This window comes from Piliocolobus tephrosceles, chromosome 2 (genome assembly GCF_002776525.5).
Source record: "Piliocolobus tephrosceles isolate RC106 chromosome 2, ASM277652v3, whole genome shotgun sequence".
NCBI classification, from domain to species: domain Eukaryota; kingdom Metazoa; phylum Chordata; class Mammalia; order Primates; family Cercopithecidae; genus Piliocolobus; species Piliocolobus tephrosceles.
Genome location: NC_045435.1, coordinates 188,464,049 through 188,478,730, shown reverse-complemented (window position 1 = coordinate 188,478,730; position 14,682 = coordinate 188,464,049). Strand labels below are relative to the sequence as shown.

The window sequence follows — 14,682 nt, the reverse complement described above, 5'->3', positions numbered from 1 at the left end:
AAAGCTAAACAGGAAAATAAAATAAAACCTTAAATTCAAAATTGCAATGAGAGAGAACTGTTGAAATTCAGTCCATCAATGTTTACTGAATCCAGCCACATGTTAAATTCAACCATTTTTTAAAGCTCTGTTTACTTGATTTATTTAACCTTGTGAACTTAGGAATAATCATTTATAAACTTGACAATAATACAGTCAGCCCTCCATATCTATGGGTTCTACATCCATAGATTTAACCAACTGTGGCTAAAAAAAAAAATTTCAAAAAAAATTGCATTTGCCCTGAACATGCAGTGAACATTGAATTTTTTTCTTATTATTCCCTAAACAATGCAGTAGGACAACTGTTTACATTGTATTAGGTATTATAAGTAATCTAAAGATAATAAAGTAAGTGTACATAGGTTAAATGCAAATACTATACCATTTTATATCAGGGAGTTGAGCATCTGTGGATTTTGGTATCCAAAGGAGGCCCTGCAGCCAATACCCCATAGACACCAAGGTTCAACTGTATAGACAAAGGGCATAGTATATAGAGTAAGTGGTTAATAAACTGTACATATCACTTACCAGGCTTTGTGCCAAGCTCTCTCTTGACCTCACCTCCAGGGCGCAGCAGTTGGAAGAGGTGAGCCAACAGGATTTCTGTGGGAGCAGAGGTGCCAGGAGAGGTAGAGCTGGAAAGGCTGTTATCCTGAAGGTTGTTTAAAAACACATGGAATTAAAGAAGAGAGATAAAAAGCACAGCTGGAAGTTGAATCTGGTATCATGCTGACTAGGGAAGTCAGGTCGTTAACACAAGTCAGACACAAACCTGTGGCTAAGTAAAGAGACAGAATCTAGGAGCAAATTGCTTAGTGAGTGGAGTCAAAAGATGAAGATCTAAATTTGCATGTGGTCCATATTTCTTTTTTGCAGTCTCAACAGCTTGAAAAGCCAAGACTGAACCCTTAAAGGAGCTACACTGGGAAGGGAAGATCTGGTGGAAAACTCATGCAAGATTCAGTCTTTGCAGGCAAGGAGCTATATCTGACATGACAGGTAAACATGAAAACAGTCAAAACTTCAGATTTGGTAAACTCTCTGTTCAACTGAAATCCCAGGAGTGTTAAGGTTTCCTCCTCCATCCACATCTAGCCAATCTTCTCATCTTCTTCCAGTACAGGAACACCAGACTATTTACGTTTCCCCAAATCACCCTACATTCTCTTCACTGAGGCTTTTAATGCTGAAACTTCCTTCAGAAATGGCTCTCTCTGCTTCATGGAAAAGGCTTTTCAATGTTCCCTGCTCCTTCCCTGGCTGGGAAAATAAAGCACTCTCTCTCTTTTGGGTTCCTCTAGCACAAGTTTATATAAACACTAGTGGTGGAAGATGGCTTACCTACCAAGTGTATGTCCTTGAGGCATGTACAAAGGTCAAGATTTTAAATTCTGTAAGTGCTCAGTTGCATTTTTGACCCTACTCCTCACTTGCTGCATATTTTGGGCAAATAATAGACCTTGGAGCCTCAGTTCCTTATCATTGTTGTTATGAGGATTTAATAATACAGTAGATATAAAGTACTAGGCATAATGATAGGCAAAATTTAGGATGTTTGGTTTGTTAAATTCAATCTTTGGGCCGGGCGCGGTGGCTCAAGCCTGTAATCCCAGCACTTTGGGAGGCCGAGACGGGCGGATCACGAGGTCAGGAGATCAAGACCATCCTGGCTAACCCGGTGAAACCCCGTCTCTACTAAAAAATACAAAAATCTAGCCGGGCGAGGTGGCGGGCGCCTGTAGTCCCAGCTACTCGGGAGGCTGAGGCAGGAGAATGGCGGGAACCCGGGAGGCGGAGCTTGCAGTGAGCTGAGATCCGGCCACTGCACTCCAGCCTGGGTGACAGAGTGAGACTCCGTCTCAGAAAAAAAAAAAAAAAAAAAATTCAATCTTTGGAATTCATAATATAAATGAACGTAAATGTAAACTAGTTGTGTAACATATAATGGATTTTAGGAGCTACCTTCAGCTTAAGAAAGAAGTTTGATTTCCTAAATTATCATGCTGCCTTTTTGATAAATTCTTCGATGCCACACAAAGACAAGCCGTTCTCTTCTCTTGGCAGTTTTACTATTTTATCATCATTATAACAATAAAATGGTGAGATTTTAATCTTATTCAATATATAATCCACAAAGTTATTTAAGTCAATTTCATAAGCTTGCTTCATTTTCTCAGTGTTGATTTCTTGATTCTGATTTTCAGTTTATCATTGAGATGGATGAACTATCCTGTTTCTTTTTTTCTCTCTCTCATGCCTTCCAGCTTAGCTGCATTCAGATTCCAGTGGTTCTCCTTCAGGGCCTAAGTAATACTTGTTGCGTGATCGCCATGCTTTAAACAATTGAAAACCAACAACAAAAAAATCCAAGTGGAGAAAAGGCACCATTTCTGTTGGCAATTCTCCCACCTCCATCTGTGCCGCCCCAAAGTGTCTGCTTTCTGTACTTACAAGACATTAGTCTTTTGGCACCATCATCCAGAGCAAATAGTGCTGAATGTAATAATAGCAAGTGATTTGGCATGTGCATCAATGTGAAAACAGAGTTTACAAATGCACAATAATGTATCCTGCAAGAATACATCATCTTTTTAAATGTGTTTCTTGAACATACTTATGTTCAGTGAGAAAAACCACATCCATTATTAGAAAGGTAGGGTGTCTCTTCATATTCTGGGAAAATTCTTGATAGATGATTGCTATATTTAGCCATGGAAGCTAACATCTCACTTAAGGGGGGAGTGCCCTCTGTTCAGGGAGAAAACTAAGAATTGGAGTATTTTAAGTTCACTGCTTAAAAGAAGAAATAATTGGGAGGAAATCAAAAGAAGTGGGTAAAACGATCAAACAGTAACATTCAGCTACATTCAGAGCTTGAAACTGGAAAATAAAAATCAATAGAATATTTATCCTTCATTTATTTCTTTTTCTAAAGCACTCCTTCTTTCCTTGACCAAGTCAGGATACTAGCTCAGCTCCTGGAGGTCTATGGAGCCAAGCAAGGAGATTATTAATGAGGATTGTGTGTGTGCTGCTGGTGGTGGTGGTGGGAAGGTGGGTGTTTGAGGAGATAGGAAATCCAAGACCAGAGGGAGAAGAAAGTAAGACTAAAAAAGGCCAAAGTCTAAGAAGCCAAGAGTGGAGACCATTTTTTCCTCCAACTTGGAGATTCGGGGAGAAAAGAGCAAGAATAAAGCAGGTTGATGGGAAACACTGACAGTGTTGATAATACTACCCAATACAGAACAAGCATGGCTATTCAAAGTTGATTTTTATTTGCTCCTGGGGTATAATGAAGAGTGAATAAATTGAATTGAAAGGTTCAGGAATATTTTCAGACTTCATTCATTTAATTACTCATTGACTGCTTCACTAACAAATTCATAATATCATTACCCTATGCCTTCTAGATGCTGGGCACAATGCTGTGATGGGAATACTCCACCTGTCTTAGCCTATTCAGGATTCCATAACAGAATGCCACAAACTTGGTGACTTAAAAACAACAGAAATTTATTTATCATAGTTCTGAAGACTGGGAAGTCCAAAATCAAGGCTGCTGGTAGATTTGGTGTCTAGTGAGTACCCACTTCTCTGTTCGTAGAAAGCAGTCTCGTGGCTGTAATTTCACATGGCAGAAGAGGCAAGAAGCTCTCTGGGGCCTCTTTTATAATGGCTCTAATTCTATTCATAACTGCTTTGCCCTCATGACCTAATCATTTCTCACAGTCTCCACGTCCAAACACTATTATGTTGGGAATCAGGTTTCAATGTATGAATTTTGGGGGAACACAAACATCCAGTCTATAGCACTGCCTTTATAGAGAGAGACAGATATATAAATAAATGGCAGACATGAATGAAAAATACTGAAAATGCTATGAAGATTAAGAGAAGGCTTCTCATGAAACACTTCAACTGGGTTTTGAAGGATAAATAAGAGTTTCCTGAGCCAAAAAAAAGTGAGCCCCAAGTTTATATCCAATCTTGTAGCTCTGTGAAATTGTATTTATCCCTTCTTCTGTATCACAGCCTGAATCATCTGCCAACTTGGCTTGTTGGCATGATGTAGGCAATAAAAATGAGATAAACAAGTAAAAAGATATAAGGGACAGGGGTAATGAGGCAGGTAGGTGGAGATCATTTTGATGAGGTTTGTATTTCTTCATTCAATAGCTGAGTGGCATTAGTGGGGCCGAGTAGAATACTATTTTTTCACTTCAACCTATTTTCTATTATTTACTTAAATACTTTGCACTTCATCAACATGTGGAATTAAAGTGTAGTAAAGGTAGTAAAGTGACAATATAAGATAATGGCTAAAACGACTTTGGATTCTAGCAGTTCCAAGTTCAGATTCAAAAAGTCTTCCCCTCTCAAGCCTCAGGTGTCTCCTCTATAAACTAAAAGAGTTGGGCTAGAGGAACTCTAGTGTTCCTTTCAGGTCCGACTGACTTAGCCTAGAAGCGATGCTGGTCCAACACAGATGCTTCCAATATTAGGGCTGGAAAGGGCCTTATAGACTGTTTTGTCAAAGTCCCTTCTTGCCGGGCGCAGTGGCTCAAGCCTGTAATCCCAGCACTTTGGGAGGCCGAGACGGGCGGATCACGAGGTCAGGAGATAGAGACCATCCTGGCTAACACGGTGAAACCCCGTCTCTACTAAAAATACAAAAAACTAGCCGGGCGAGGTGGCGGGCGCCTGTAGTCCCAGCTACTCGGGAGGCTGAGGCAGGAGAATGGCGTAAACCCGGGAGGCGGAGCTTGCAGTGAGCTGAGATCAGGCCACTACACTCCAGCCTGGGCGACAGAGCAAGACTCCGTCTCAAAAAAAAAAAAAAAAAAGTCCCTTCTTTTACAGAGTAAGAAACCAAGGATACATCTCTATCTTCCCAGTATCCTTTTTATAATAACTACTACTTTTTAATGATTAATAGCTTGTGATTCTTCAGAAATCACAATGTTTAATGAATGAATTTAGAAGCGATTGGGTAGGCTAAATAAGAAGTTTGTCCGTCATGATAGATAAACATAAATTTAAGATCAGATGAAAAACATTTTCCTCTGATACTTTAAATTGAGACAGATTTTAGGTGACGGAAAGGGGCCGGCAGCATCAGCATCATATTATCACAACCCTAGGCCTAGAGCTTAGTATACAAGAGAACACTCCGGGCAGAATAGCAGTCTTGGTTCCACCTCTAACTATAACTCTTTGCTTCCCTTACAGTCCTGTAGTCACCTTGCTAGGGCAAATGGTTAGAGAAAAAAATGTAAAAAGTTGTGGAAAATACTTTTAAAAAAAAAACACTATCAGATATACAAATCCATTTGTCATTTTTTTTTTAAACTGCAGAGTATCAGTACTATCAGCAATTAGTCGTGAACCTCCAGGTGCCTGCTGATAATACCCTTGTGTTAATACACCTGTGGGGTCCACTATGCTATTGCATTCTTTTGCTGTTATTTAATTTTAGTTGGCTTAAATTACTCATTACTCTTTTCCTCCCCTTTACAAAGAGGGTTTTTGGAACCAGTAGCATAGCTAATTGTTTCATTTCTGCATTTCACTTTCCCTGGGTAGCCGCAGTCGCTATGTGAATTGAGATTTGAATATAAACATATACCATAAAGATCTTTCATCAAGTAAGAGCACTACTAATAAAACAAAGCTTTGTTATTATTTATTGCATGAACAATACACTTGTATCACCTCTATCAGGCATCGTGTAGAACATATTGTGGAGGTTTCTTATTGGCAGCGACACATTTATTATAGTTACCATTTTCAAGCCCCTCAACAAGAACTTCTGGATGTATTTACTAAATGAAATAAATAAACTTCTGAAACAATGGTTTGCAGTACAACACACATAGGACTAGTCCTCCAACCTAAGAATGTACACAAATTTGCATAGAGAGTGCCGTAATGAGATAGGTATCAGCAGACTACTTCCAGTCTTGTTTATGACTTGCTATTTGACTTGAGAAAAGTTGTCCCCCTCCTCCCTCCTAATGGGTCTTATTTCTCACTTTTGTTTAATAAGTATTTGGGCTACAAGATGTATGAAGTTCGTTCCAACCGTGGAACTATCAATGTACATATTATGAGTCCACAGATTCATGGTGTATCCCAGCACCTAGACTAGTGTCTTGCACATAGTAGCTTCTCAGTAAATGAACAAATGATGGACTTTTGTTAATTTTTTTGTGACTGAATACTCGTATGCTATTATTACAAAAAGATTGAGCATCTGTGTATTTGGAATTTTGAGGGGAGGGTGTGAGGAGTACAGGATGAGGAAATGTCAAATGTCCACCTTCTTTAGATGCAGCATTTTTTATGAAGCCTCTTTGGACTAAACCTTGATGTACATTTGGTTTATTCTTAGCACCAGAACTCAAGTTGGTTAGGCTTCATACTGATCCTGAGCAGATTCAAGAAGTGACTTTTGCATATTAGATTGCCAGGTTATTTCTTATCCCGAGAAGGAAAAGAGACAATCCACTGAAAAGTTTTATTTTCTAGTATCCTATTTTGACTGATTAAGGTTTTGACTCAAAACCTAAACATTAATGAAATTGGCGTACCACATTTTAAGTGGGCATTATGCCAGTGTAACAGATGGACCTCGAAATTGTCCGTTGATAGCTTGTGTATAAATCTCTAATATCGTCAAGTGGAGACAGTCCTTAACAAGAAATGTAAAAAATGTTTGTCAGTTGGCTTCCAGATGCCTTACCCATGCATCATTACTCTGTTACACGACTCTGCAAGTCTCTTTAGATACTTAATAGCCCCCAGAGACATCACTGTTAGACCGTGTGGATGGGTAACTCCACGGAAAAATATACACAGATGACCTGCATCTTCTGTCCTTTCCGGTCTTCTCAGACTATTCCTTACCTTCGTTCCTTCCCTGAAACCTGAACCATTTTTATTGAACCATTTTTACTGAAGCTTTATCATGTGACCTTGCCTTTTTAGGAAGACCATTCTTTCACTCTCACTCAAGGAAGAGAATGAGAACCTTGCACATAGTAAGCAATCATGACATGTCTGCTTTCTGACGGACTCTCTCTAACTTCAGCGTGGCCACTTACACAGTTTTGCCACATCAGTCCATCTTCTTCTTGTGCTTTGAAATTTTAATCTTCCTATTCTTTCATCTTCTATGACTAATTTCTTCCATCCTCCTAGCTTGTTTGCAAAGGCATGGCCCACCTATTAGCTTGCTTAAGAGGAATACCTGAACTCAAGTGCAGAGAAAACCGAATGTAGGACTGACTATTTATGGTCTTTGCCCAAGAGTAAGCACTGAGTACATTTGTTAACTGACTTCCTGCCTCGTGGTGATCTTGCTGCTTCTTGCAGGTCACTTATGACCTAGTTTATGCTGTCAAGGATTGCTGATTGATGCTTCTCAGTTGCCAAGTGAATTGGCTTTATGGCCCTGAAAAAAAAAAAAGCTTTATCTCATTAAACTCATTCATTTATTCAGTGAATATTAAATAAAACCTTCTAAGTATCACACACTCTTCTAGAAGCTGGAAAAACAACAGTGACCAAAATGGACAAGGTCCTTGTTCTTGTAGAGCTGGTGACAGTTTGAACTGACACTCTCAGTGGAAACTGAGTTGACCATTTGTTTCATCTTAGAGTGAGTACTCATTTCTAGAGGTGAGTTGACCTCGATATCATCACCAAAAAGTCCCAATTGGCCAACTTTTCTTTTTTGTACATATAAAATATGTTATAAAAGATATTAGTTATAAAAAATGAACAGTAAGGAAATAATTGGGCATAAATAAATAGTCACACATTTCTCTCAGTTTACATTCAGCACTTCTGGACAAACAGCATGAGTATATGGAAAAATTGTATGCGGGCTGGTAATTGGTTTGGCATTTTAGCAAGGCTTTTAAAATAGTTAATTATAATGTAATGCATTGCTGTTAATTAATTTCAATCATTTATATTATTTCTGTACATTCTAGTAGGAACTAAAGGTAGATGGTCATATAATTTATTGTTTGAGCCAGAACTGTTTTTGATGGGCAAAGGGAGCATTCTTTAAAAGTATGTTGTGACAATGAGTATAAAAAGGGAACATTTTGGGAAAACCAGAATGCACATTCACCCCAAATACAAGAAACCCAGTCTCACCTAATTCTTGGCATTTTGAAATAGCAAATTGCTACTAGTCTCTTTCCTCTATTCCGGGATTGGCATTAAGTGAGTTCATCATAACTAGATCAAATTATGTTTCATCAACACTTTTATGAAGCAATTCTTCCTTTAAATCCTTCCACTTTGGGATGTGGGGATTAGACCTTTTTCTTATTAAAAAGCAGGGGACCTTCAGGGATTCCAGCTCTAATCCTTAGCTTAGATGGATCCAAAGCCCTATATATAATAGTGAGTACAATCTATTGAGTGACCAGTATTTTAGACACTTTTATAAGTATTATGGTCAGTCCTTACAACAGCTCTGCCTACAAGAAGATATTACTTACTTTTCCAGATTAAAAAAATGGGAACCAAATGGATTAATTATCCAAGATGGTACAGTAAGTAATAACAAGCAAACTGTATTTGAGCCCACGTCTGTCTGGTTCCAGAATCTATTTTTTTCACTATGCTCTACTGTCTCTCTATTCAAATGTATGATAGAAAACTGAGGTGAGATGAAGATATGATGATGATCTCTCCCATGTCCTCTGGAGTTTTATAGCTCTGGTCCCAGACCCATACTAAGCATTTCTCTGCCTCCCTCCACTCTCCTCTTTTACACTGGAGATTCACATCTGGTAGAGAAACCTGGAAAATGATAATAACTTCTTATGTCTGAAAGGACTTTTGCACTCTCACATGGTCCCCGCCCCGCACTCATACCCCAACGCTGTGAAGCTCAGACTTCAAGAACTAGCTCTGTATGTGTCTCCTCCAGGAAACTTTTTTTTTTTTTTTTTTTTTTGAGACGGAGTCTCGCTCTGTCGCCCAGGCTGGAGTGCAGTGGCCGGATCTCAGCTCACTGCAAGCTCCGCCTCCCGGGCTCCCGCCATTCTCCGGCCTCAGCGTCCGGAGTAGCTGGGACTACAGGCGCCCGCCACCTCGCCAGGCTAGTTTTTTGTATTTTTTAGTAGAGACGGGGTTTCACCGTGTTAGCCAGGATGGTCTCGAACTCCTGACCTCGTGATCCGCCCGTCTCGGCCTCCCAAAGTGCTGGGATTACAGGCTTGAGCCACCACGCCCGGCCGGAAACTTTCTTAAAACCCTCAGGCTGACTGACTGCCAACTCTTCTGCACCTCCTACTCCACCTGTGACAACCTGTCTTATACCTTACTATAGCTTTTAAAATCGTTTATGTTTCTGTCATCTTCAATAGACTTTATGCTTCTGTGGGGCAAAGATCATGTTTTATTCATACTTTAACCTCTCTGTGCTCCAGGGTGCTTATCTTTAAAATAGAGATAATAATAGTACTAATCTCATAACATTTTATTTTATTTCTTAAATCGACAAATAATAATTGTACATATTCATGGGGTAAACAGCGACTTTTAATACATATAATGTAAGTGATCAGATGAGGGTAATTATTATATTCATCATCTCAAATATTGATCATTTCTTTGTGTTGGGAAACTTCAATATCCTCCTTCTGCTAATTTTAAACTATGTAAAATATAATTATTAACTATAACCATATTACAGTGGTATAGAACACTAGAACTTATTCCTCCCACCTAGCTGTAATACAGTATCCTTTTACAAATCTCTCCCTCCTTCCCCCTACCCTTCCCAGAGCCTCCTATCCTTTGTTCTACTTTTTACTTCTATGAAATCAACTTTTTCTTTTATCTTACACATATGAGTGAGAACATGTGGTGTTTAACTTTCTGTTTCTTAGGTTTATTTTTATTTTTTATTTATTTATTTATTTTTTTGAGACGGAGTCTCGCTCTGTCACCCGGGCTGGAGTTCAGTGGCCGGTTCTCAGCTCACTGCAAGCTCTGCCTCCCGGTTTTATGCCATTCTCCTGCCTCAGCCTCCGAGTAGCTGGGACTACAGGCGCCCGCCACCTCGCCCGGCTAGTTTTTTGTATTTTGTAGTAGAGATGGGGTTTCACCGTGTTAGCCAGGATGGTCTCGATCTCCTGACCTCGTGATCCGCCCGTCTCGGCCTCCCAAAGTGCTGGGATTACAGGCTTGAGCCACCGCGCCCGGCCTCTTAGGTTTATTTCATCAAACAATGTCATTCCATTTTATCTATGTTGCTGCAAATGACAGGATTCCATTTTTTTTATGGCTGAATAATAGTTTCTTGTGTATATGTACCCCATTTTCTTTATGCATTCATTTGTTGTTGGACACCTAAGTTGATTCCATATTTTGACTATTGTAATAGTGCTGCAATAAACATGTGGGTGCAGATGTCTCTCTGATATACTGATTCCCTTTCTTTTGGATAAATTCCCAGTGGTGGGATTGCTGGATCATATGGTAGTTGTAGTGTTTTTTTTTTTTTTTTAGAAAACTCCATACTGTTCTCCATAGTGATTGTACTAGTTTACATTCCCACCATCAGTGCATAAGAATTTCTCTTCTGTCTGCTTCCTCACTAGCATGTGCTTTATTTTCTTTGTCTTTTGATAATAGCCATCCTAACTGGGGTGAAGTGATATCTCTTTGTGATTTTAATAAGCATTTCTCTGCTGATTCGTGTTGTTGAACATTTTTTTTTCATATATTTGTTGGCCATTTGCATGTTCATATAGCTTTATAAAGATAATAGTCATTAAAATATTTAGAATCCTTATAGTGCCTGGCACATAGTAAGCTTTGAGCAATGTTAGGTCAATATTATCATCGTTTGTTATCATGGTGAGTGTCGTTAATGGCACATAGTAAAGTACACAAAAACATGTATGCTAAATGTTACTAATTCATGAAACATTTTTATTGTTATCTATGTTCAGGACACTCTGTAGGCTACACTGAAGAAAGAAAAAGGAGGCCATTTAAAAAATAAGAGTAGGAAAAAGGAACAAGATATATACATAAATTATTCTGATACAGAATAGAAAATAGTGATGGAAAGTAAAACACCAGTTTTGGAACCATTAGTGAGCGGATCATCAGTGTTCTTGGTAGAGAATATTTTCAGACTGAGAATATCAGGGAAGACTAGAAAGGAGATGGAGTTTTTGTTGGATCTAGAGGAAAATATAAGATTTGAATTTGTAGACACTTGTGGTAGGTAGTAGTTTGAAGAGGTCAAGATCCTACAGCAATGATTATGTAAGCAAAGGTAAGAAAAATCTTGACAGAGGAGCTATTATGATCAAGAAGGTAATTTTCTCAGTCAAGGTTTATCCATTGTACTCCAGATGCGCCGACCCCTGCAATTTCCCCACATATGGGAAACTAGACTGCATAATTTGTGATGGTGGGGGTCTGTGATCCCACTTTCTCCTGGTTTACAAAAAAGGAAAATATTGAGGTTTGTTTAGGATAATATGTCTAGGAGTTAAGCTTGGAGAAGAATGGAAAGATCTTGAATGTCAGACCACAAATTTTGCATTAAATTTGATTTGCTTTCTATTTAATAAAGCATCTGGGTTCTTAAAATTATAAATAAAAATAATGATAAATTATGAACTAGAAAGTTCTCCCTGTTCTTATTCGGAAGGCAGTTATATGAAAAAGTATTCTGGATTAGATGGCTTGCCTCTGCCTTTGAGGTATGACGCTTAGGTTCTGAACCCAGATCTGGTTCACCATGTGACTCTTATCACGTGCCACTCCTCCCCTGCCTTTAGCTTCTCCATCTGTATAAGAATAAATATGAAGAGTACACAGAGATGCATTCTAAAGATATCTCCTATTCTAAAACCTTTGAGAAGGAATGAGCATGTAATGGGGTGCAGTATTAAGAGCAGAAATTATTTATGTCAATGAAATAGGCTGTTGTTCTTAAGGAAGAACACTACTCCTACCCTTAGCCTACTTCCTAAGCCTATTCAACACTGAAAAGAAATCCTGAGTTTTGTGATTCTTCCAAACATATACTTTGGCGTACAATTGGAGATCCTAAAAATTAGTAGGCCCTAGGTTGTGGCCTCTGCAATCTGATACTCTTAAATGCTGAATGGATCCAGGCGTTGCTGACCCACCGCAGTTCATTAGTGGGAGTCCTCCACTAATAATGTCCATGTGTGGCTGAACCATCCATGGTTAATATTTGTAATCATGGCCCTAAGGCATTGGAAAAATCAAAGGATGCCCTCTGAATCACCAGAAAAAGATTAAATTAGAGATAACTCCAGGTTTCTTGTTGGGAGTACATTTTATTATATTTCAATGTTTTGAAAATTGCGACTAGAAGCCTACTGTGGAAGGATCTTTTGTGAACTAGAGTATGTGACGAATCTGCACATCTCCTTCCTTAACCATTCCAGATAACAGGGTTTTCTGGACTTCTGGAGAATAAGATTATTATTCTCAAGGAGAGATGATCACCTCAGGAAAATTTGGACTATTGAAAAAAAATAAATAAAAGTAGTAAATCCAACACGATTTTTCCTATTAAACATTTTGCATAGAAACTAAATACAGTGTGGGCTTTAGAAATATTTTAATATGAAGGTAGTACTTCAAGAGATTTTTGGTTTTGCATCTTCCTCTAGAGCTCTGTACAAGAAAAATATTCTATCCCTGCAACTTCACAAAAATGATTAGGTATTGCATTTGGAAGTACTTATTATCAATAAGGCGCCTCCCCACCTTTGGGGACTTCTTGCAGGTTGTTGGAAAAAAGCTAAAAAGAGCACCTCAAAATATCCTCAGTGGCTTTGTTTGAAGAACTTTAGAAGCCTTGGAGCCTGCTCATGGAACAGTTTTGAGGTGGAGGCAGGCAGGAAAACACTGAGTTTGAGTAACAAAGAAGCGAGAGAATATTAACCTTTGACAGTTCCATAAGTACTCTCACCCCACTCTCGGAAAACAAAACAAAACACACACGGGAATATAGCAAGCAATGTGAAGTCAGTGAGGAGAGGAGAGGGAAGCCGACAGCTGGAAACTTACTGCAGCAAGTAGAAAGAGAAACCCAAATTGTGAACATTAAAAACGATTCGTAAATCTCTCCTCTCTGCCTTCTGAATAAAACCATACCCTGCCTGGAGACACTGGCCTCCTCTAAGACTTCAGTAATTCGTCCTGATGCACGCAGTACCAGTCCAATCCATTTTCTAGTTTGCAGAGGAAAATCCGGTCCGGCGTTTATTTTTAGCAGCGCTTCCCTGTGACCGAATGCTACAGCTCCTCAGCTGGGATAACTGAGGACCGTATTGGGGAGCGAGGCGAAGGGGGCGGGGGAGCGGGAGGCGGTGAAAAGGGGAGGGGGGACGCCCTGCGCATGCGTGCCAGCGCCCATGCAAATCTGCTGTACATCCAGAGAGCAAAGTGGGATGATCTGTCACTACACCTGCAGCACCACGCTCGGAGGACAGCTCCTGCCTGCAGCTTCCAGACCCAGGTAAAAAAAAAAAAAAAAAATCTAGGCGGGCACCGTGCATGCATTTCAATATCAGATGCGCGTCGCAACGTATCCCCTGTAGAGGCAATCTGCTGCTGCTCCTAAGTGTCCTTTGGTGGCTGATTGCAGCTTCAAGGTTTAAGAAATCCCATCTTTCAGGAAGCCTGAGGAGAAGGAAGGAAGTACTGGCGAAATCATCAGATTGGCTTCCCAGATTTGGGAATCTGAAGCGGGCCCACATCTTCCGGCCAACTTCCATTGAACTTCCCAGCACTCGAAAGGGACCGAAATGGAGAGCAAAGGTATGTGGTTGTCCCTATCGGGGGACTTCCCGCTGCATGTGCGTGTGGCCAAGGCAATCCTCGGTGAGGGGACTGCAGTGCTTGGGGAGCGAGCATCATACTAGGTCGATAGAGGAGGAGATGCTATGTCCGTTGCAGCACTGGGGAAGTGTGGCAGGAAGGCGACTTCTTTTTAACTCCCACAGCTTGGAAGACAGTGTTTAATACTCCATCAGTTGCGTAGTGAAGTGTGATGAGTTTTTTGGGGGGAGGTGGGGGGAGTCCCCCCAAAATGGAGGAGGAGGAGGTATGTGTTGGTAAAGCATTATCTTTTCTTTATAATGGATGGACTCAGATAAATCTATTTCATTTGCTTTAGAATTGCTGACAGGCACGTTTGTATCCGATATCCAATAATGCATTGCTAAAAAAAAAAAAAAATGTTTGAATTTCACCACCCCCACCTCATGAAGATGGTATTTCTGGATGTGTATGACCACATCCTACTGCATTTTGAATATATATCAGCAGAGAAATTGGGTCTATTTGGAACAGCATGCGTTAGAACTGACCTCTAAGAAGAACAGTGTATGGGAGTACTGCTTGGTTTCCAAGCCTAATGCATTTACTAGTTCTGGACATGTATATTTTAATGTTCTCCTCATAAGCAAATCTGCATAATGTATATACACCAACTGATAAATGAACTGTAAAAATCAACTTCTGAATGGCATATTGAACACACATAAACACAACGAGTGTTCTAATCACAAGATTAGATATCTTTTGGATTTAACCCCATCTATGCAGGTC

At 39.7% G+C, this 14,682-nt stretch overlaps 1 protein-coding gene and 1 non-coding gene across 3 annotated transcripts in view; both read left to right on the top strand.

The window, feature by feature from the left end:
* The first annotated feature begins 11,364 nt into the window (after positions 1-11,364).
* On the top strand, positions 11,365-11,526 carry LOC111544390. Its single transcript, XR_002732143.1, has one exon. It is a non-coding gene; the product is annotated as a U1 spliceosomal RNA (small nuclear RNA).
* A 1,946-nt stretch (positions 11,527-13,472) lies between these two features.
* The window catches only part of FGF12 (fibroblast growth factor 12), a 595,999-nt gene continuing 594,789 nt past the window's right edge, over positions 13,473-14,682 (top strand). Inside the window, exons 1-2 of one of the 2 annotated variants that reach the window (XM_023214752.3) lie at positions 13,473-13,588; positions 13,748-13,890. In XM_023214752.3, coding sequence (XP_023070520.1) covers positions 13,878-13,890 — 13 coding nt within the window. In that variant the 5' untranslated portion in view covers positions 13,473-13,588; positions 13,748-13,877. Of the gene's footprint in view, positions 13,891-14,682 lie in introns of both variants that reach the window. The other variant, XM_031935277.1, reaches the window with a different exon arrangement.